Here is a 24,362-nt window from a genome sequence, read left to right on the forward strand (position 1 = left end):
CATGAACATTTTGAAATGGCCCAGCCAGAGCCCAGACCTGAATCCAATTGAACATCTGTGGGGGGATGTGAAGAGGGCTGTGCACAGGAGATGTCTTCGCAATCTGACAGGTTTGGAGTGCTTTTGCAAAGAAGAGTGGGCAAATATTGCCACGTCAAGATGTGCCATGCTAATAGACTCCTACCCAAAAAGACTGAGTGCTGTAATAAAATCAAAAGAGGTGCTTCAACAAAGTATTAGTTTAAGGGGGTGCACATTCATGCAACCAGGTTATTGTGAGTTTTTTATTTTTCCCCCTCAAAGATTTCAGTTTGTTTTTCAATTTAATTGTTCACGTTATAGGTCACATTAAAGGTGGAAAAAGTTCTGAGATGATTTATCTTTGTCTCATTCTTTTACATCACAAGAACCTGGCATTTTAACAGGGGTGTGTAGACTTTTTGTATCCACTGTAAATGTTTTGGAATTTGTATTAATCACAGTCTCTCTATTAAATAGCATATTTGACTTCATCAACTTCAACTTGATGATGCTGAAGTTGTGATTTTATTTTAGGAATAAGGCTTGATTCAGCTACATTCATGCCTGTGCTGGGCTATGGTAGTATTTTATGTATGAATGCTTCTGCTCAGTGTTTGAGTTCAATTTGCTCCCTTTCACCATGGAGATTTAGTTAAAACTGCAAAGCTGTTATGCACCACTGCACTTATATGCCTGGGTTGACTGGCCATTTCTAGTCACCCGCAGGCTCTATCACTGGTATAATTATTTTTACCGGACCGTGTAAGTTGAGCCAGCCAAGAAGAGCGAATGTCTCCAAATGAGTGAGTGACTGACTGACTGATTAGCCCTTTTTAAATAGCGTATGTTGTTGGAGACGCGGACCTGCAACCAATAGGTCCTGCATTCGTCACACTCTCGTCACAGTCAAAGCAAGTTATGCATTATGATTTGTTCCGGATAGATAACAGGAAACCAGGCAAGCCTAGATCAGCCAGCCCGCAATTAAAATTGGTAACTGTATTTTCCCTCTCTGGATTTGTACTCGGGTCTCCCGCATAAGAGGCTGTGTCTTAAACACTTCGCCACAGAGATATACATGTGTTAAGAGTTGGTTTAGCATACACTACAGGCCAAAAGTTTGGACACATCTTCTCATTTAATGCGTTTCCTTTATTTTCATGACTATTGTAGATTCTCACTGAAGGCATCAAAACTATGAATGAACACATGTGGAATTATGTACTTAACAAAAAAGTGTGAAATAACTGAAAATATGTCTTATATTCTAGTTTCTTTAAAGTTGCCACCCTTTGCTCTGATTATTGCTTTGCACACTCTTGGCATTCTCTTGATGAGCTTCAAGAGGTAGTCACCTGAAATGGTTTTCCAACAGTCTTGAAGGAGTTCCCAGAGAACCTTAGCACTTGTTGGCCCTTTTGCCTTCACTCTGCGGTACAGCTCACCCCAAACCATCTCGATTGGGTTCAGGTCCGGTGACTGTGGAGGCCAGGTCAACTGGCACAGCACTCCATCACTCTCCTTCTTGGTCAAATAGCCTTACACAGCCTGGAGGTGTGTTTAGGGTCATTGTCCTGTTGAAAAATAAATTATGGTCCAACTAAATGCAAACCAGATGGGATGGCATGTCGCTGCAGGATGCTGTGGTAGCCATGCTGGTTAAGTATGCCTTCAATTTTAAATAAATCCCCAACAGTGTCACCAGCAAAGCACCCCCACACCATCACACCTCTGCCTCCATGCTTCACGGTGGGAACCAGGCATGTAGAATCCATCTGTTCACCTTTTCTGGGTCGCACAAAGACACAGCGGTTGGAACCAAAGATCTCAAATTTGGACTCATCAGACCAAAGCACAGATCAAAGCACAGACCAAAGTTTTCGCAATTTTCCGGACTGACTGGCCTTCATTTGTTAAAGTAATGATGGCCACTCGTTTCTCTTTACTTAGCTGATTGGTTCTTGCCATAATATGAATTCTAACAGTTGTCCAATAAGGCTGTCGGCTGTGTATCAACCTGACTTCTGCACAACACATAATATAAGTTATTTCACACTTTTTTGTTAAGTACATAATTCCATATGTGTTCATTCATAGTTGTGATGCCTTCAGTGAGAATCTACAATGTAAATAGTCATGAAAATAAAGAAAACGCATTGAATGAGAAGGTGTGTCCAAACTTTTGGCCTGTACTGTATTTCAACATTTTATCATTTTGTCATGCATTAACATTACTCCTAGTTTGAATATTTCACTAGACATTAAGTTTAACTCTTTGTAAAATGTACCATTTTAATTTAAATAATTTAAATGAAGGTTTGATGGCTATACCATCTAAGAGCCAGTTGGGAGCAGATCTTGGATTTACCAATATCTTGGCATTGGTCTATGATCTGTTATATAAAACCACAATTGACAGCAAAAAAGAATGCTTAGCATTTGGGACATTGAACTGGGAAAGATGGGCTGACCTGTGGTCAGTGGAGGCTTGGAGTTGAGATGGATTATGTGACACCGTGTCAATGAGCAGTGAAGGTAAGCTTGTTTTCAGTGTTCTCCAATTGGGTGGGGTAGGACAGCATTGAAGGATGATGGAAAATCATTGAACAAAGAAGGGGGGTTTGATGAAAATTAGGAAAGAGAACGTAGGAGAAAAATAAGAAATTAAACAAAATAGGAATTTGAAATATTCATATGATTTGATATGAAATGTTACTGTATGATCTACAATTGCAATTGTTAGGCTATACTTTTACATGCGTTCCATCCTACTTCACATCCTACTTCACATCCTACTTTACATCCAGTTCACATCCTACTTCACATCCTACTTTACATCCAGTTCAAATCCTACTTCACATCCTACTTTACATCCTACTTTACATTGTACTTCACATCCTACTTCACTCCAAAGCTTATTAGCTTGACAAGCGGGTGTGATTTGTTTTTTCAATGTGACTGGTCAGCGAGACATAATGTGAAAAATGTGTTTAACTTCAGAAAACTAAGTTCATTGAAGACTTTCTTGGGCACGGCTTGGCAATGCCAACTAGCCCCTGTTCCACCCGAACTGTTTACCAATAACAGGCCGCTCAGCAAGATAAATACTGATAAAACCAGGTAGGGTTATTCACAAAGTCGAAATAAAGTGTAACACTCTAAAATGGAATGTTACCAACTGTTCTTACTGTTGTAACTGAATATGTGACGACAAGCTATGTAGGGCAACTATCAGCCAAGCAGTAGCCTCATATGGCAGCATTCACTATCTTACAGTATCTACCACTTACGATGATATTACTATCTGTTTCATGTGTTTCAGAGGGCATCGGCCTGCTATCTCATATTCTTAATGGATTTCTAATGGTTCTGCTTTGTGTTTTCCAGTGTGTGTGTAATAGTTGTGGAGCCACTTCAGACCCCCTTCCCTTCATTCAAATGGTCCACTACATCTCGACCACCTCTCTCTGGTAAGACCAGACAGATTCGTGTATTAAGCGTGCCTTCTGTGGATGTGCGCGCATGTGACTGTGCGTGTTTTGTTCTTGCTTATGACACACCTGGATGATGTGCTCATTCCGGCGTGTGTTCTTGAGGACGCGTGTTTGTGTGTCCTTACTGCAGTAACCAGGCGGTACGGATGCTGGAGTGCAGAGAGAAGCCCACGCCAGACATGTTCGGAGAGCTTCTCCGTAACGCCAGCAACATGGGAGACCTGCGCAACTGCCCTGTGAGTTCACACACACCCCTGCGCATGTACACACGCTCTCGCACACTAACGAACGAAACACAGACACCTCTACTGTACAGTGGGGAAAACAACTATTTGATACACTGCCGATTTTGCAGGTTTTCCTACTTACAAAGCATGTAGAGGTCTGTATTTTTTATCATAGGTACACTTCAACTGTGAGACACGGAATCTAAAATAAAAATCCAGAAAAACACAAAATAATTAATGTGCATTTTATTGCATGACATAAGTATTTGATCACCTACCAACCAGTAAGAATTCCGGCTCTCACAGACCTGTTCGTTTTTCTTTAAGAAGCCCTCCTATTCTCCACTCATTACCTGTATTAACTGCACCTGTTTGAGACACCTGTCCACACACTCAATCAAACAGAATCCAACCTCTCCACAATGGCCAAGACCAGAGAGCTGTGTAAGGACATCAGGGATAAAATTGTAGACCTACACAAGGCTGGGAGGGCTACAGGACAATAGGCAAGCAGCTTGGTGAGAAGGCAACAACTGTTGGCGCAATTATTAGAAAATGGAAGAAGTTCAAGATGACAGTCAATCTCCCTCGGTCTGGGGCTCCATGCAAGATCTCACTTCGTGGGACATCAATGATCATGAGGAAACTTAGATTCCTTCACTCACAGTTGAAGAGTACCTATGTATCAAATACTTGTTCTCCCCACTGTATGTCTGTGTGTGAGGCGTTAAATAGATCTGGAGATGCTCCACAAGTCCGGCCCTCTCCGCCAGAGGAACCAAACAAAGGGCCTGTTCTTTGGGCAGAGCCTGGCAGATGACCTCCTCCACAGCTCCCCAGTCCCCCAGCCCTCTGCTTGTCACGCCACCATTATCCTGTTGTTTGGATTGAGGCGCCAAGGATCTCTTTGCTCTATGTTGCTACAATGCTGCCAGTGATAACGTTGAGCCTGTGCTGTGTCCCTTGGGCTGTCTGACTGTTTATCCCAGTGCCTTCACCTTCACAAATGTTTTTAAATGGGATTTATAGCAATGAGGTCTTTAAACAGCAAAAATGTCTCAGGAAATATGATTCCGTCGTCTTAAAGAGCACAATATGCACTTGGGCAGGAAGTGAACACTACCTGTTTGTTTTCAGTCTCCAAACCAGAACAGGGAATTTGCTCTTGTTGAAGAACTCTTTTTACTGACTTCAGAGTCATACTAATTTTCCCGAGTGGCTCATTAATTTTTACAATTATTTTTACCTACTGCCTGCAATTAATTCAACAGCAGGATTGATAGGCACTCCTCCTGCAATGACACCTTAAACCAGCAATTGTCTATAAGGCAGCATGATCCTAGTGAAGAAAAATTATGTTTAGTACTGACTGTTGTTTGGATGCGGTGCAACAAATAAATGATTGCATTTAATCAGTGGATATATGCAGCTGCATAGAACCAAAACATAGGCTGTACAACCCGACTCAAATAGTTTGCTTTTGCAATTCACAAATAATATTGTACACTCTTACTGCCCCCTTCTCTTTTTATTGACTGCAGTTGACATATGCGGCCAGCTATGTAGAAATAAATGGTTTTAACCACGACCAAAAGTTGACGTCAATTTAGAGACTGTTATTTTAAGATGCTGGTTTAGAGATGTTTGACTTTTGTTGCATTTACTGGGCTTCATGAGTCATTCTCCCACGAATACACACTCTAGGCTCTAGATTCTGTGTGTGTCTTTCAGATGAGTGTGTGTTGCTATTAGACTATTCGTTTGTGTCCTTTTCTCAGAACCAGGTCATCCGGGCATAATAATCCCTTCCTGTTAGTACTGGTGCCAGTCCGGTCCAACCCGCTGCCCACAAAGGGAGTGTTTGTGTGTTTGTCTTTATGTGTGTTCTGGCTCAGTCTATGGATGCCATGGTGTTCTCAGGCTGTTTTCGAGCATGATGCCAGCTCTGGAGTTTGCTTGTGTGCGTGTGTGCGTGTGTGAGTATATATGTGTGTGTGAGTGTTTTTGTGAGTGTTCTGCCAACTCTGTGGTGGGTCCTGACTCAGAGGAAGGTTTTAGAACACATGGTTCTGAACTCAACAGAACAGCAGGCTACCTGACAGACGCTACTCAGAAAACCGCCCCCCAGCTCAGTTTTTCTCATATTCCAAATCAGATTCCTCCTACAATATTATTGAAAACCTTATTTTTGTCTTTTAATGACTATCGTTTTTTTTCTTCTGCTCCCTCTCTTCGAACTTTGCAGAGTAACTGTGGGGAGGTGTTGCGTATCCGCCGTGTTCTGATGAACTCTCCAGAGATAGTGTCTATCGGCCTGGTCTGGGACTCGGACCACTCGGACCTGGCTGAGGATGTCATACACAGCCTGGGCACCTGTCTACGCCTGGGGGATGTTAGTCACATCGACACACAATGATATACTTTTGCCGAGGCTCATTGTGCTGATGTGGTGGTGTTTACTGGTTTAATTGTCCAAACGATTGCCGTACCTTTTGTTAATCAGTGGTATATCGTTCTGTCCATACATTTCTTGAATTCCACCCCCCCCCCCCCCCCAGTTATTCTACCGTGTGACAGAGGAGAGGGCACGTCAGGCAGAGCTCTACCTGGTGGGCATGGTGTGTTACTATGGTAAACACTACTCCACATTCTTCTTCCAGACCAAGATACGCAAGTGGATGTATTTTGATGACGCCCATGTCAAAGAGGTGAGTTATCCACGTTTCGGTGGATATGTGTGTTATTTAGGATCTGTCTGCGTACATTTTCATTTTGTAGGATGAGTAGATTCTGTCCGACTTTGTTGGTACGGAAATGAATTTGGGGTTAAGTTCCTTGCACGACCGTCAATAGTCGATATGTTGGTTGTAGTTGATATATTGGTTGTGGTGTATCTGTTGATTCCAGTGCATATGTTGGTTGTAGTAGATTTTCTGGTTCTAGTAGAAGTGTTGGTTATAGCAGATTTGTTGGTTCTTGCAGACTCTTTGGTTGCAGTATATATGCTGTTTGTAGTAGGTAGTGTATGTTGGTTGCTAGCGTGTGTTTTATCTCTACAGATTGGTCCTAAGTGGAAGGACGTTGTGGCTCGCTGTATAAAGGGTCATTACCAGCCTTTACTGCTTCTGTATGCTGACCCCCAGGGAACACCAGTAGTATCGCAGGACAACCCCTCCCTCTCCAATCCCCAGCTGGACCTGCTGCACTGCAGCAAGGCTGGCTATGACAGTGAGGACTCAGGTAACCTTTAACCCGTGACCTCTGACCCTCACTCAAAACTATTAAGCTAAAACCTAAACTTAACCTCTCTGTCACCCTCCTCCCCCTCTTTCTCTCTCTCTCCCTCCCTCCATCTTTCTTTTGTTTTCTCTGTCTTAGGGCGGGAGCCCTCCATTTCCAGTGATACCCGTACCGATTCCTCAGACAGTTCTAGCCACAGAGCATCTGGAAATCGCCCGCTGCATCAGTCAACCGGGAGCCACCTGTCAAACGAATCGCAGACCACTGTGATTGGTAACCATGACAATGGCACACTCCTACACAATGTAGATGCAGCAGGTGATTATTGTCCGTTAGTACTGCAGTTACACAATGTATTTCAGATCATGATCAGCTGAGGGGTTAAATCAAGTGTGTTATTGTTGGGCTCAAACAAAAGTCAGCACACTTTACAGTCCTCCAGGATCAGAGTGGGGATCTTAATCTTATCTCACTCCCTCCACAGACTCAGTACCGGAGGCTCCGCCCCTTCCCCCCACCCCTTCTCTACATGGAGACTATAAAGAGACCGCTGTGTTCCTCCTCTCCTCTCGTCGTCCCATGGCCTCTTGCTCTTCCTCCCATCCTCTCTCCTCCTCGTTCACGACTTCCTTCTCCACCTGCTCCCCCAAACCCCCCTCCTCGACGTGTTCCTCCTACCCCCTCTCTTCCTCCTCTTCGTCTCGTCCCATGTCCTCTTCCTCCTCCTCGGGTATTGGGGGGTCAGTGCTGGGATCTGAGGCGGGGGCAGTGGGGCCACACTGGGAGGATGAGAGCACTAGCAGCGAGTCCAAGTCCAGGTGGGTGCTACTGAACATGCTGTTCCCTAACACTTCCCTAAACTTAATTAACTAACACAAAATGGTTGTCACTCAACACATAGGGAACTAAAAAGTCAATGACCGACGACAAACCAAACCAACAACAGGGATCTAAAAGGGGTTCTGAAAGATGCTAATAACAACAAGAACATGAGTGCCCACTCAATTTGCCCTAGACAGCCAACCAACAGGAATAGTCACACTATAGTATGGGAAGAACTAATGTTCCAAGCATCTGCTACATAACAGCCTTTAAAAACTGAGAAAGCACAATGGTGTCACTCAGCTTGTCCCATTCCAATTGACCGCTGAAAATAAACAAAGCAAAATCGTGAAACAATTTGACCACATGCAATTTGTCACCTCCAAAATGTTTAGCACCCTTGATTAAGATGAACAGAAAAGGCGGTGTGAATTAAACAACACAGGTAATGAGCTTCATTGTAATTTTGTGTACATAATATGTTGTAGGTCATTAATGATTAAAGAGTCAACCCAAAAAATCATATATAAAAGCAAAGCCATAAAGGGTTGTTTTATAATGTTTACAGTTTCTGAGGCCCTAGCGCATTGCAATATTAAAGCCTGCTTGTGATAAAAGCGTGCATTAGCCTCTCAGCGTTGGTTTGGCAGAGAACCAGACACACATTGGCACTATTTCTTAAGTGATATAAAGCTGATTTTATCAATTACAGATCTGGGCATTAAAATGTAGGTTGGAGTCTAACATCACACCTAGGTATTTAGACTGTTTGGTTGCATCTAATACCAGAGAAAGTGCCCTCAGTTGTACTTGGCACTCAAGGTTTAGTGCTATTTGTTTTTAGGTGGGGGAGTACGTTTTATTTGAATACAAATAATCATGATTTCTCTAGCAAATTTCTACTGTTTAAGCTAACGCAGATATTATCATAAACCTTATTGCAACATCTGCCTATGTCCACATCTGATCTCATGATTTATTGTGATTTTCCAAATTTTACCTGTGAAACGTCCAAACTCAATATTTATTGTAGGCTAACTGGTTCTGGTACATTGGTTCTGGTTCTGGTACAAAATTCAAGACAGCTTTAGCTTTGATCTAAATTTAGGCGCTAAAAACCTGTTAATCTTCTGACTGGAATAGGCCTAACATTAGTTGAGGCTATAGGATTGTTAGGCGTAAGCAACAGATCTGGATGAGTGTAGTTTTAAGAGTCCCATTGTTACAGTACATTACACTGTTACCTTAAAGTTATTTAGCAGACATTTATCCACAGCAGCTTACAGTAGGGAGTGCATACATTTCCGTACCTACTTTGTAGGCTGCTGGTCCTCCATGGAGTGGGACAGTGAGCTACAAGAGATTTCCATTTTGGTGCTCAAGAAACAGAGTTTATTATCCAGGGTCAACAACTACACAACTGCCTCCTTCTAAGGAAAATGTCCTTGCGGTGGCCGATATCTACTCCCATGCTTACCACCAATAACCTGGTCCATTGTTTGGCTTGTGAATTGTCATTTAATCCTGTCCTCTTCAGCTCTTCCGGAGGTCGATGCTACCGGCCTGCCTGGAGGCCGCGGAGGGAAGCCCTGAACATCGACAGCATCTTCACAGGCCAGAGAGGCCCTCCGCTGGGCTACAACACCCTGCCTGGGCCCCATCGACCTCCAGAGCTCCAACAACACCGTGGTGAACTGCAGCTGTCAGCAGACGGGGCCAGGAGTGCAGGGTGCCTGGCGGGAGGCACGGAGGTGGTGGCCCGGGTGGCAGGGATGCCTGGCTTTCAAGGCAACGGCACAGACCTCCACCCTCCTCCTCCCCCGTTGAGAGGGCCAGAGCATCAGCCTCGTCTTATCCAGAGGATGGAGAGTGGCTACGAGAGCAGCGAGAGGAACAGCAGCAGCCCTGATAGGTATGCCCGTCCGTATACATACACACACACACACACACACACACACACAGACACACTCATGCACATGTCCTTGTCGTGATTATTTGTATTAAAATAACTAATAGAGCTCCTTTCTTCTCAGGGAGGTAGGTCAGAAGCGTGTGTTGATGTCTGGTCCATCGTGGCGCTCGGTGCCCAAGTCTAAGAGCACCAGCGCCATCCTGCAGGAGCTGCCAGCACCTAGCTGGGGCAGCAGCAACCACCTGGGTGGGTGAATATACTGCCCTACAGAGGCCAACTGCAGTAACTACACATCTGGTCCAAATCCAGTTCAGATCAATGTCAGGCTCTGTAGTAGATTTTATTTTGTGACAGAGTTCCTGATTTTAAAATGTTATATTTGAATGAATATGGAGTGTGAATTTGTAGTAACTATAAAATCCTAATAAATACCAAGGCTAACACCAGTAAGTGAAATTACTGTGAACTGGCCTTGTTCCACAGTGTTTGGACTGCAGTTACCCAGTCTGCCATATTAAAGCAAAAGCAGTTATTATGCAAACAGCAAACATTTACCCAAATTAAAAAAGGTTAATTTGCTTTTCAGATAAATATGTTGTAAGAAGATAAATGATCATACACAGATTTATTTTATTATTATTATGTTTTTTGAATCAGCCATGACAGCTGGTTTGACCTGTGTGAAATAATTGGCCATACAAGATCAAACAGAAAAAATTAACACAAAAGCTGGATAAACACATTTCGATTGTAGCTACTGCATAATGGGAGTGCTTACCGTATGGTCAAAAATGCATGTACAACACTGAAACAGATGTCTGTTTGAGCAAAATAATATGTCCTGTATCTTTTCCAGTTGTCTCTATCAACAAAGAAACAATTCAGCAAATATTTGTTTAATAATACTAATAATACTTCATTCAAAACACAAGAACATAACTACAAATACATTTAAATGATCTACTCTCCAACAGTTTTCAACAGAAAAACTAAAAAGTTTAATTCAAACACATTTAGATGTTTACTTTGTGTTCCCCACATAGAGGAACGTTGACTTCACCCTGACGTGTGGTCAATGGTTTGCTTAGTAACGACCACAAAGGGTGAAAAATGCTTCTGAACTTTGGAAAACCCATTCATTTCCATTTGTTTTGCTTGAAATCAACTTGCAATATTTGTTGGTTTGAATCATATTCATGCTGTATAATAGATCATTTACTACTATCTTTATTAATATCTCAACTAATATTTTACTTTTGACTTGAATAATGTCCCTTTTGCACTAACAATATTTAGCTAGCTAATTACTCCTTATTGCTAACAGTTGATTGGCACTGCATATCAGGTTGGTACTGTATAATTAGTTGGTCCTATAATTATCCAGCACTGTGGATCGACAAATAAAGTAAAAAAAACGGCTAAAAAAAGAGGTTGCAGCCTTAACTTGATGGGTTATGAAAAAAATGCCCAGTGTAAAAATAGTTGCATGCTGTCTTTGGGTTGCTTAAAAACAAGTTAAACTGCAAGTTATTGTTACCAAGTAACAATACAGATGTTTTATCTTGTAAAATGTTTAGAACTCTGCATTGAATTTAATAGTGAAGAGATATTCTGCAAAACATAGATTTCAAAGGTATTTTCACCACTGAATAATTTTTTTCATAAAACCAGACAAATCGTCTCTAAAAGGAACTTCAATTATGTCTTTCATCTGCTACTGTTTCCCTGGGGTATAAATATGAGGTTGCACCCATGCAACCCTTAGTCATCCATCATCATGGGTAAAACCAAAGAGCTTTCAGTTGAAAGGAGACACATGGTTGGTGTCCTACACAGATAAGGTAAAGAATATAAAATACACAGTTGAAAATACCACAGTCAGGGCAATAACCAAAAAGTTTCAGAATGTGGCACGAAAGAAGAGCTTACTGAGACCAACTCACAAATACTAGTGCCTGAACTTTGCCTAGTGTTATTGAAACTACAATTGGAATCGTGTGTTGTGGTCAGATGAAACAAAAATGTAACAAAAATGTAACACCATTGGCATGTTGAGCGACAAAAGAGGACTGCGTACAAGTAAAAACACCTGATACCCACAGTAACATAAGGTGGTGGATCATTGTTGCTCTGGGGCTGTTTTGCTACTTGTGGTCCAAGGGCTCTTGTTAAGCTCAATGGCCTAATTAATTGTACTAAGTAACAGAATATTATAGCTCAAAACCTGGTTGCGTCTGCTTTGAGACTTGTCTGTGGAAGGACCTTTCGATAACACAATGACCCCACACATACACCAAAGTCACCAAAATTATTGAGGGACCACAAAATCAATGGTCTTGTCAGTTCCTGGACTGAAAATCTGTGGTCGGAATTTTAGAGGGAAGTCCAAAAGCCCAAACCTAAGACTACCAAGGATCTTGAAATGTGCTGCATGAAGGAATGGCCCAAGATCACTCAAAAGGGGTATGCCAACCTTTACAGGAAGAACCTCAGTGCTGTTACACACTGTAGGGGTGCCAAAAACTTTTAAACATGTTTTTTATATATATATCAAACTGCTCATTAAAATGTTTTGAGTTTATTTATTAGAAATTATTATGTTGAAATTAAAGTATGTTTATTTTTGGGATTTCATGAAGGGTGCCAGTACTTCTTGAGTTGACTGTATAATTTTATATAAAGGAATTACACTCACCTAAAGGATTATTAGGAACACCTGTTAAATTTCTCATTAATGCAGTTATCTAATCAACCGATCACATGGCAGTTGCTTCAATGCATTTAGGGGTGTGGTCCTGGTCAAGACAATATCCTGAACTCCAAACTGAATGTCAGAATGGGAAAGAAAGGTGATTTAAGCAATTTTGAGCGTGGCATGGTTGTTGGTGCCAGACGGAGCAATCTGCTCAGTTACTGGGATTTTCACGCACAACCATTTCTAGGGTTTACAAAGAATGGTGTGAAAAGGGAAAAACATCCAGTATGCTGCAGTCCTGTGGGCGAAAATGCCTTGTTGATGCTAGAGGTCAGAGGAGAATGGGCCGACTGATTCAAGCTGATAGAAGAGCAACTTTGACTGAAATAACCACTCGTTACAACCGAGGTATGCAGCAAAGCATTTGTGAAGCCACAACACGCACAACCTTGAGGCGGATGGGCTACAACAGCAGAAGACCCCACCGGGTACCACTCATCTCCACTACAAATAGGAAAAAGAGGCTACAATTTGCACGAGCTCACCAAAATTGGACAGTTGAAGACTGGAAGAATGTTGCCTGGTCTGATGAGTCTTGATTTCTGTTGAGACATTCAGATGGTAGAGTCCGAATTTGGCGTAAACAGAATGAGAACATGGATCCATCATGCCTTGTTACCACTGTGCAGGCTGGTGGTGGTGGTGTAATGGTGTGGGGGATGTTTTCTTGGCACACTTTAGGCCCCTTAGTGCCAATTGGGCATCGTTTAAATGCCACGGCCTACCTGAGCATTGTTTCATGTCCATCCCTTTATGACCACCATGTACCCATCCTCTGATGGCTACTTCCAGCAGGATAATGCACCATGTCACAAAGCTCGAATCATTTCAAATTGGTTTCTTGAACATGACAATGAGTTCACTGTACTGAAATGGCCCCCACAGTCACCAGATCTCAACCCAATAGAGCATCTTTGGGATGTGGTGGAACGGGAGCTTCGTGCCCTGGATGTGCATCCCACAAATCTCCATCAACTGCAAGATGCTATCCTATCAATATGGGCCAACATTTCTAAAGAATGCTTTCAGCACCTTGTTGAATCAATGCCACGTAGAATTAAGGCAGTTGTGAAGGCGAAAGGGGGTCAAACACAGTATTTGTATGGTGTTCCTAATAATCCTTTAGGTGAGTGTATAAATAATTGTGTTCAATATTAATTATTTGACTATCTGATACATTTTTTATTATGATTAAAAATATACTTATACATACAAAATGGTAATGTTTAATTAAACAATATATCAAGAATACACTCACCTAAAGGATTATTAGGAACACCATACTAATCATTAAAAACTATTTATACCAATAATTGTCCAATTCATAATATATTAGCATCATTTAACATTATGTAGACCAAAAACATCCCAGGTAGCTCAGTTGCACTTACAATGCTGTGGTTGTGGGACTGATTTCCACAAGGAGGACAGTATGAGAATATGTTGCTGTCACTACTGTAAGTCGGCAGTTTGTATATTTTGTATAACAAAAGCCAAACTGCATAACCTACTTTCCCTTTTAAAAAGTAAAAGAAAAATTATAGAAAACTTGAATTTACTATTGAAAAGAATGCATCCCTGCATCTACAGCATCTATTATAGTTGTGAATAATTTTGAACTAGATTCTAGCGAGTTTGTATACATCGTCTGTTTTTTTCATCATAATGTCTGAAGTTCAGGCCAGCTAGGTCATCAGGAGGGTTGAGCCAATAAATTATAAAAAGTGAATAAGGACATGGACTACTTTAAATGAAGATGGCCAAAATGGTGCCGCCACAGCGGTATAGACTGGACCACTCAGGACCACTCAACTTCCATTGGAAAGCAATGTAGTTGTGTAAAATATAAATCCATCCCACGGGTTAGGCTTTGCTCCTTTCATATTTATTTTGATAAAAAAAAAAAATCCCCAAGCAAATATTTGTCACATTTTGTCATTACTTGCCACTGACTACAATGCTAACTGAAAATGTTTTTAAGCATGTCTAAGTAAAAATGAACTGCATATTTGACTGCAGAGTTATTATGCAGAATAATATTCTGATGCAATATGAGTTGATTTGAGTGTTGTATAACATGCTTAGATACATTGCCATAATGCATTTTTTTATTTGACATAATTGTCTTTCAAATCACAAGTCAGGCATTTACTCGTGTATATGTAGGTAGTATACAGGATAATATGAAAATACTACATTTTAAAACATTTACACAGCTCTAAAATGAATGCATTTCAATGAGAGCTTCACTTTTCTTTACCCTTTGTGGGCGGGACCGCAGCTGTTGCCAGGGACACAAGGTTAGGAACGTTTAAACCTGTCTTCCTCCATAGTTAAGGTCATACGAAGGCAGACTGCAGTATCAGCATTTAAGGTCTCAAAGGTCAGATCAGTTGTCATAGCTGATATACACAAGAACTACTTCATTCTAAGGTTGTACATCACTGTATTAAAAACATATACAGTGTCTTACAAAAGTATTCAAACCACTGACCAATTCAACCTTTTATTAAATTATAAATAGCTTTGATATTTTATTTGAAAACACTGACAAGCAAAATCAGTTGTTGGAAGGTTTTACGTTGGGAAATAATTTAACAAAAAATGCAAAAATAAAATATGTTGCATAAATGTTCACCCGATAGGCTGTGGAATCGCTCAGTTTACACAGGTGAAATACATTATTTATGGAGACTATTACCTTTAACTTGGCCAGTTGCTGCTACTACCTACTGTTGAAGGATAATTGTTTAAGCAGTGAATCCGAAGGAACATAAAGACCAAAGCACATTCTACAGAAGTTAGAGATAAAGTAATACAAAGTGTTTTGATATCCCAGTGAGCATATCTGGATCAATAATCAGGAAGTGGATACCGCATCACCACCCAGGCACTGCCAAGAAAAGGCAGTGCCTCAAAACTCAGCACTCAAAAATTGTAATTCAGTCAAATTAAAGGATTCAGTTGGTTGAATACTTTTGTGCTGCACTTGGCAGCCGTGCCAGAAAAAGAAATCATTCAATCATTCATTTTTCCTGTTTCACTGTTTGCATAGATCCTGCATTCTGCCTTTGTAGGGCAGTATACAGTATGCAATACGGATGTGTGTGTGTGTGATGGCAAAGATGGTTGTGTGTTTGTATGTGTGTGTCTCTTTGTACAATGTTCACACTGTATGTGTGTGTGTGTGTGTGTGTGTAGGCACTGGCCGCAGTGAGCTGGATGAGCTTCAGGAGGAAGTGGCGCGGAGAGCGCGGCAACAGGAGCAGCAGAGGAGGAAACAGGCAGAGAGAGAAGCTGCCATGGGCTTCAACCCCAGACCCTCCAAATACATGGACTTAGACCAGCTACAGCACCAGGGTGAGGACTGGGGGAGAGGGTGTGAGACTTAGAGGAAATGTGTGTGTGTGTGTGTCTGTGAATATGTCAGTGTTTTCTACTGGGCTCTGTTTTAGCAGTGGGGGCATTGGTTATTACAGGGGGCATGGGGGCGGTTGTTTTTTGCAGAACAGCTGTCAGACGGTCGCATCTGGTCACTTTTGACCCTTTTGCCAATGCATTTTTCTTTTTTTGTTCTTTACTGTGACAACAAATGAGGATGTTTTGTTTGTGTAACGATGAATGTAGTTTCTAGCTCATACACTTAATGTTGAGAAATCTATGCAATAAATAGTAAGACATGTTTATAAAAAAAAAGATGCTGTAGATAGGAATAGGAAATGCCAAAACATTGGCCACTCCTTTACAAAGTAAGTATACCATAATCTAAATAACAAAAGAGATGTTCTTATTTCTCAATTTATTTTTACCTTAATCAGAACATCATAGACGAGATGTAATTTGTTGCATATAATCCTTCCTCCTGAAGAAGTGAGAGAAACACTTTGCATTGTACTGTACATAGCCTTGTGTGACCACCAGAGAGTTGGAGCTGCTTTTGATCCAACACCTCGTTCATTTTGTCAGGGTTACTTGCACCATTTGCGAGGAATACAATATGGATGAATGTGTCAGTGTTAACACAGCACAGAATAGTTTTTGCAGGTTGAGCCTTAATTTATGGCTCAGCTAGTAGTGTGTGTATATATATATATATATATATATATATATACACACACATATATATATATATATATAGCTCTGGAAAAAATTAAGAGGCCACTGCACCTTTTTCTTTCCTTTCCAAAATAGTTAAAAATAACTTTCCAAAATAGTTAAAAATAGGAACGTTTTGAGTGAGGAACAGAAGCGTTCAATTTGCAGTGTTCTCTTAATTTTAACCCTTCTGTTCCTCACTGAAAACCTTACTTTTCAACCTTTTTGGAAAGGAAAGAAAAAGATGCAGTGGTCATAATTTCTTTTACGGAGCTATATATTGTTTGCCGTGGCAGTGTAGATTCATCAGCGCACCACCATGGTGCAGAATAGCAGTATGTAGCATGTGTGTGTGACCATGACTTTATTCCTACTCTTCCTTCTTTGATGTCTGTCTGTATGAATGCTCTTTTCCATTGACTGGGAGATGAGATGAGAGAAGATGCTTTTGTTAAGGGACTTATTTTGGATGTATTTATGGATATTTACAGCAGTGTGTGTGTGTGTGTGTATGTGATTCGCATTTTTCTACACATGTGGGGACCAGAAAAAAGGCTTTTCCTGGCTTTGTAAAACAGAATTTAATTTAGCGTTAAAATTGGGCTTTGTTTTACTGCGAGACCAGAGTGAATCCAGCTGTTGGATTAGCCCAAGTGTCCTGCTGGAGAGCCGTGCAATTCGCCAGCACCTTCCAGATTTGTTGGGTTGGTAGTTGAACGAGGTTGCCTTGCCTTGTCACGATCTAGCAACTCTTTGTGGCCCGTTAGGGGCACCTGTTAGCTCCATCAAGGTTTAAGGGGGTTCGTTCTGGGGCATTTGGATTCTGGACTAGACTTTCTGGTCAAGAAAGCAGCATCATAAAAAACAACAAGCCATAGGTTGTGCTTCAGAAGACTCTTATCTTAGCTTACCTGAATCCCCTGGGACTGGCAGAGAAATTGGGAAAAAAAGAAAATATATCATTGGGGTTAGTTTAATATTTAGGTTTTTCTGTTCCCCACAGGACTAGAAATGAATATGTGTGTGTATGTGGACTCTATAAAACAGTGTAGACAAGTGTTCTTAATTCCCTAAAGAGTTTCAGTGTGTGCCGGGCATTTGTTTTGGCCCAGCACTGACACGCCAGCACTGGGTGTTCAATTGATTAGTTGAATTAGTTTCGTGTGTACATTTCTCATCATCTATTTGCCGGTTGTTGAACTTATTAAACACAGTTACACACTCACAAACACACCCACACATTCACACTCACCATCAGTTGGTGGCGAAGTTAATACAGTAAGGCAAGTACGTTTAAATGGTTTGGATGCTAATGATAGCGCTTTAGGCAAATACTAACCACCTCAGTATGCAGAGCCTGGTTTCATCTAACACATCACAGCTAACAGCAGGAAAGCAGCCTCACGGCATTTGTTGCAAACCACAAGTCAACATTGATAAGACTAATTGGGAACCTGCTTGTCGTCTCTGAACATACCCCAGATTGGATGGTTGCTCTCCTGCTGTGATTCTCTGCATCATCTGCTACCCTACTAACACTTCAGTCGGTCCGACAGGAGGCGCGTTCACTAGGCTAAATGCTGCACAGGCTGATCTTAGATTGGGTCCTAATGCAGACGTCATCACCGGACCTCTGAGGTGTATACCGCCTAGTGACCATGACCCCAGCAGGTTTCTCTCTTCAGAACGTCATCTCCCTGTCATCGACAAACTGGCACACACACGCACACACAGGCACATGAGCACACACGCACGCGCGCACACACACACACACACACACACACACACACAAAAGAGCTGCATGCTGACCCCCTCATAACCACTCCTCTACTCTGCTTCTCTTTTTTCTGCCTATGTCCTCTTTTACATCATAATTCTATTTTCTTTCTTTTTCTTTCCACATCTCTCGTTTGCCTTTCCATTTCTCTGTTCTTCTGTTTTCCATGTTTCTTCCTGTGTTCCTTTTTTTTCTCTCTGTTTCACCTTCTCTTATTTGTTTTCTTCTGTTCTCTATCTCTCCATCACTCTATCTTCCTGCTCTCTGGTTACCATTCTCAGCTGTGCTAAGCCCCGTGCATGAGGCTAATGCTCGTAGTGGATTGGCTGTAGCTGCGTGCATGAGGAGCACTGGGGAACCAATCACACAGGAACAGGATATGGAGCAGGAGACAGGAAGTGCCCATCCACAAGGGCACCGCAGGTACCATAACTGTCCCCTGTGTGTCCCCAAAACCCACCCCAGGACCCCTCTATGTGTGTCTCAGCTCTGCCTGTCCAAAAACAGCCCTTGCTCTATTTTGTGTGTAGTGCAGTGGAAAGTGTCTGTGCTCCGAGATAGTTGCTCTGATTTTGTTTGTGTTGGCCAGTGCTGTATTGGTCTGCTTTGTACTGGTACTTGTTGTGTTGTTGGGGACATACAAGGTCCAAGCCTGTCTGTCTGTCTGTCTGTCATTCTGTCTGCCTGACTGTTGATAGTCTTTTATCTGTTGCCTTCTGTAGTCCTCTCTTCCATTATTGATCAACATAGATATGTGATTTATGTTAACTGCTGCTAAGGCTACTGGATATTTACAGAGCCAGTAGTGGAAAGTTCCTGTCGGGGATGGTGTGTGCATGCATGCGCATGTGTGTGTGTGTGTGTGTGTGTGTGTGTGCTTGGTTGCTGAATGGTGCCTTGGTGACAATGTGCCTTGGCTGTATAACTTTACACAGCTATAAGCCTGATGTAAGAGGCTTTTTATTTCAACACATTTCATCATTTTAGATTTTTCATCTTTATTTACTCTGATTGTGATTGGCTGCTGTCTGACCCACCCCTTCTCTCCTATTATCCAATCAGTGAACAGCCTGGCCCGCTCCAAGTACTGCTGACATCCAATCAGGAGGGGGAAGAGGTCCGGCCAGCATACCAGGATGCAGCCCTGGGCCCTGGCCAGTCCCCTATCTCCTACCGACCCTCCACCAACCTCCCTCCTCTCCACTCATCCCTCACACTCCCTCCCACCAACACCCACCCATCACAGGCCGAGCAGGGGAGGGACGGCCTTTCCAGAGGGCGAGCGACCACAGAAGGAGTCAGTACGGGGGAGGATGGGGAGATGAGGACCGTTGAGCAGGGTGAGAATGAGGAGTGGGTGAGGAGGGGTGTGGAAGGTCAGGGGATGAGGCTGGATGACTTGATACAGGTTGGGGGTGTGTGTGTGAGGCCTCTGGGTAGACACCTGGCCATCTCCCTACCCTCTCTACCTCTCCGAATCTGGGATATCACACACCCAACACCCTCACACACACATTCACTCTCTGACCCCCAACAAACACACTCTCCACCCTCACGTTTAAACACTTCACCCACCTCCCCTTACTCCCATAGCCAACCCCACCGCTCTCCTTGCACCTCCTCTCTCCATTGCACCAATCAAAGTTCCCCTCCCGACACTGTCACGCGTCATTGGTCCTCCTGGAGCTTGAACCGCCCAGATGCCGTGGTTACGCCATACGACACACCTCCAGACCGCTGCCTTCCCATTAAGCCACACTTCTCCAAACGAAACTACAACTCCCAGCCTGCCACTGGGCAGCATGGCACCTGTGACCCTGAGGAGGTGGAGTTATCAGAGTTGGACTTCCTGTTCCGGGCCAGCCTTCAGGCAGGGAGTAAAGGCACGTACTGCAAATATTGTATGTATGTTTGTAGCTGTGTGCATTTTGTGTGTTTTTAGCTATTTGTGTACTGTGTATGATCCCTGATGTCCAACCTTTGCCCTGCGTGGGTCTAGGTGGTAGCCTGGCTGAGAGGCTGCAGTCTGGGGAAGGAGGTCCAGCCCGCTCCCTCACCCCCAACACCAGTATGGAGAGGAGGCACTGCAGCAGCACAATGGCCCGCAGTCAAAGCAGCACAGTCATCAGCCCACATCACCACCGTCTCACTGCAACACGCAGCTTTGTGAGTGTACCACACACACACACACACACACACACACACAGGTTTGTATGGCTATCCTCATTGGGACCAGAAAATAGAAATTGCATGCCCTAATCTTAACCCTAAACCTAACCCTAACCTTAACCTCAATAAAGTAACATTTATGCCTAAACTTTACCTAGATGTAATGCCTAACCTTAACCCTAAACTTAACCAACAATGCCTGAACCTTAAAGAAACCCCAATTCTAACTCTAAAATTAATTGTAAGTTTGACCCTAAACCTAAACCCTGAGCCAAACTTTTGCCTCATGGGGACCGGCAAAAAGGTCCCCATGAGTCAAAATGTTTCTGGTTTTACTATACTCCTGGGGACCAAAGTATAGTTAGATTGAAAACACACAAACACACACACACACAAACACACACACTGCTGTACTTCATGCTGTTGAGAAAAGCATCTCGCTTGTGCCTCCAAATGTCTTCTGCATACTATCATCACATTGCAGTTATCTCTCTCTCTGTACTCCACCCACCCAACACACTCTCTCTCTCTTTATCCTCCACTCCTCCCTGTACTCCATGCCACTCCTCTCTCTCCCAACCCCTCTCTATCCTTTAGCAATCTTTGTCTCTCTGTCTCCAATCTCAACCGTCTCTCATTCTCGCATACCTCTCTTTCTCCTTATGAAGGTGAAGCAGATGTCAGTGGCTCTGCTTTCTCACCTAATCTTCTGTGAGGCCATGTATTGCAACATCCACATCGCTGTCATCATTATCATCACCATCTTCATCATGATATTAGCCTTGATCATCACCTTCTTTATCCCAGTCTTCATCTTCTACTTCCTCTTCATCATCAGAATCCCCCAGTCCTTCCATTTCTTCAGTCAGGTAATTGCAACGTCACCCCTTACCCTTTACCTATGGGGCCTGTCCGTCACCCTGTATTGTCCCTCCCCCTGCAGGACCTGACCAGTGGCACAGGGAGTTTCTGGTGTCTAACAGGGGTGAAGCTGTCTACCGACCACTGAGGCGTCACCATATGCATCTACACTAGGCACCTTCTGAGGACACCCTCTGGGGTCCTCACCCTTCACAATGCTATGGGGACCTTCCAGAGGTGCCCTCTGCGGTCCTCACCCTTCACAATGCTAAAAGCACCTTCCTGGGCTGCCTTCTGTGGTCCTTGTCCTCTACAATGCTACAGGAACCTAACAGCGCCGCCCTTTAGGGTCCTCACCCTTCACAATGCTAAAGGCACCTTCCAGGGCTGCCCTCTGGGGTCCTTATCCTCGACAATGCTAAAGGCACCTTCCAGGGCTGCCCTCTGGGGTCCTTATCCTCGACAATGCTAAAGGCACCTTCCTGGGCTGCCCTCTGGGGTCCTTATCCTCGACAATGCTAAAGGCACCTTCCTGGGCTGCCCTCTGTGGTCCTTATCCTCTACAATGCTACAGGAACCTAACAGGGTTAGGGTCCTCACCCTCCACAATGCTACAGGCTCTTTCCAGGGCTGCCCTCTGGGATCCTTATCCTCCACAATGCTACAGGCATCTTCCAGGGCCGCCCTCTGGGGTCCTTATCCTCGACACCACTACAGGAGACTTTCAGCGCCTCTCTTTACTTTCCACACCACTATAAGCACCTCTCAGGGCAGCCTTCTGGGGATCTAACCATCCTCAGTTACAGGAACTCCCAGGTCAGCTCTGTACTACGCATTGGCATGATAGGAGATTGGCCTAGGACCCCCGAAACATACAGCTCTCCCCACCTGCTCCCCCGAAGGTCAGAGAAAGTTCCCTTTGTTCCACCACCACCCTTTCCCAACTATTCAGTCTATGCAGTCATTGTCACACCCCTAAGGAGGAATTACTCTGAAACTCCAAACTCACCTATTACTCCTGTAGCCAGCTAGCTAGCTGCTAGCCTGTTAGCTTCCTAATATGAACAGTCTGAACATTAGCCTAATGTTGCCCCTTTTTGGGTCTAGAGGAAGTAGATTAGCCTGGTTTGGCCTCCCTACTTATCTGCTCCAATCAGAGGGGCTCTGGGAACATTTAGATGACTGGCAGATCCACAAAGGGAGGGGGTTTACAGTTTAGCAACGCCTCTTACTCTATCTTCACGGGCATTTCCTGTCAGATGATGGCAGGGCACACCAAGCTGGGTTACTTCCACAGCAACCCCAGGACGTGTGCGTACGTGCCTAATTAGCTACATATACACTGAACTCTGATAATAACTAAAGTCATGTACAGAACTACTATGTATGAAACGTGTATGTTATTAAGACCTTATGGAATGTTCATGTTAATAATGATAATAATGAAGATATTGATATAACTTTAGTGGTACGTCCTGGTCCTGGAGGGAGTGATCTTCACCTGTTCAGCTGGAGGTCACCTGAGTGTCCATTGTACTAGCTAACGCTGCTCTCCCATTTCTACCGGGAGATACCACCAGACTAGCGCTTCCTTTTCCCTTTGTTAATTTAAATATTAATATATAGATTATTTGTTTCATATACTGTACCGGTAGCTAAATGGAACAACCCTTTGCACACCTGATGTAACATAAGAGAGAGGGTTAGGGAACTGAAGTGTACTTTGTTAAGTGTGTTTCTTGAGACTACTTGAGGAAATGTTCTAGCTGAAAGGTACTTGTATAAGTGCACTTGATGAAGGGTAAATATAATTTAAGGCCTCAGTTTAACATGATTGGGTCTTAGAGAATCTCAGTAAGTATCTCATGTACCTTTCAGTTCAAAGTTGAACAACTTTAAACAGTATATGTACTTTGTGTGTTAAAGAATGATTTTAAGGCCATGCCATGGTATATTTTACTCATGGAAATGTGTCTCTCAGCCTCCACTTATAACAGAGTTATGAAAGTGTTATAAACAACACATTGTGTTTCTCTTACACCCATAACTGAATAACACTGAAATGACACATAACACATGACACACATCTCAAATGTTATGTTGTTTAATCTACTAAACATGTTATGACAAATTGTACATAAAATATGTACCTACTGTACATTTAATACATAATAACAAATCCCAGTGCAGAAAGATATCTAGATGTAACTGATTGTTGTTTTCTAAACCAAAGGGTGTGGCACTTAAACTAAGAAACAATCTCTGTCGGTCTTTAACATTGTCAATTTTTTAATGTTCATTATGTTTGCTGTTGTTTGTGTTTTGGATGTGGGAGAATGTAGCCAACTGTAGCGCATGAGTCCGCTATGCAAATCAACCTTCCCTTCTGATCCTTGACCTCTGACCTGACAGACAGGAAACAGGAAGTAGACATGCCCAAGAATGAACACTTTATTTAGTAAGGAAGTACAGAATATAAGTGACTAAATGCTGCTGTTGAATTCTGTCAAAGACTGAATCCCAAATGGCACCCTATTTTCTGTGTGGTCCACTTTTGACCAGAGCCCTGCATAGGACATAGGGGAGGATAGAGGTGTTTGGCCACATACATGCCACATACATGCATACATTATTAATGAAATGTTTCACTACGTTGTTAGGTCGACTGTATACTATGCTAGGAACAGCCAATGGAAATTAGATGCAAAGAGAGAGAGAGAGAGAGAGAGAGAGAGATACAGAAGGGGATGATGAATGAAAGGATGAAGGAGAGAATATATAACAGTATGTGTGTGAAATAGAAATTACATATGAAGGAGGGCTAGAAGTCATTTTCAGAGAGTTTGTGTGCGTGTGTGTGTCTGTGTGTGTGTGTGTGTGTGTGTGTGTGTGTGGTGTTTGTGTATGTTGGTACTCGGGGAAAGAGGGATCCTGTATTTTTGCAATAAAGTTATTACCACTGCTCTCCTACTGGGAGCGTAACCACTCA

At 42.8% G+C, this 24,362-nt stretch overlaps 1 protein-coding gene across 7 annotated transcripts in view; it reads left to right on the forward strand.

The window, feature by feature from the left end:
- The window catches only part of LOC105005963 (inactive ubiquitin carboxyl-terminal hydrolase 54), a 46,504-nt gene extending 22,142 nt beyond the window's left edge, over window positions 1–24,362 (forward strand). For 2 of the 7 annotated variants that reach the window (XM_029120014.2, XM_029120019.2), the window contains 14 exons: window positions 3,409–3,491; window positions 3,643–3,751; window positions 5,988–6,134; window positions 6,301–6,450; window positions 6,802–6,982; window positions 7,121–7,300; window positions 7,467–7,800; window positions 9,342–9,716; window positions 9,838–9,962; window positions 15,673–15,831; window positions 18,625–18,766; window positions 19,406–20,244; window positions 20,343–20,509; window positions 21,181–24,362. In XM_029120014.2, the coding sequence (XP_028975847.2) occupies window positions 3,409–3,491; window positions 3,643–3,751; window positions 5,988–6,134; window positions 6,301–6,450; window positions 6,802–6,982; window positions 7,121–7,300; window positions 7,467–7,800; window positions 9,342–9,716; window positions 9,838–9,962; window positions 15,673–15,831; window positions 18,625–18,766; window positions 19,406–20,244; window positions 20,343–20,509; window positions 21,181–21,462 (3,273 nt within the window). In that variant the 3' untranslated portion in view covers window positions 21,463–24,362. The remainder of the gene's footprint in view (window positions 1–3,408; window positions 3,492–3,642; window positions 3,752–5,987; window positions 6,135–6,300; window positions 6,451–6,801; window positions 6,983–7,120; window positions 7,301–7,466; window positions 7,801–9,341; window positions 9,717–9,837; window positions 9,963–15,672; window positions 15,832–18,624; window positions 18,767–19,405; window positions 20,245–20,342; window positions 20,510–21,180) is intronic. The other 5 variants (XM_029120016.2, XM_029120018.2, XM_029120017.2 and 2 more) reach the window with 5 other exon arrangements.

This window comes from Esox lucius, chromosome 5 (genome assembly GCF_011004845.1).
Source record: "Esox lucius isolate fEsoLuc1 chromosome 5, fEsoLuc1.pri, whole genome shotgun sequence".
Lineage (NCBI taxonomy): Eukaryota > Metazoa > Chordata > Actinopteri > Esociformes > Esocidae > Esox > Esox lucius.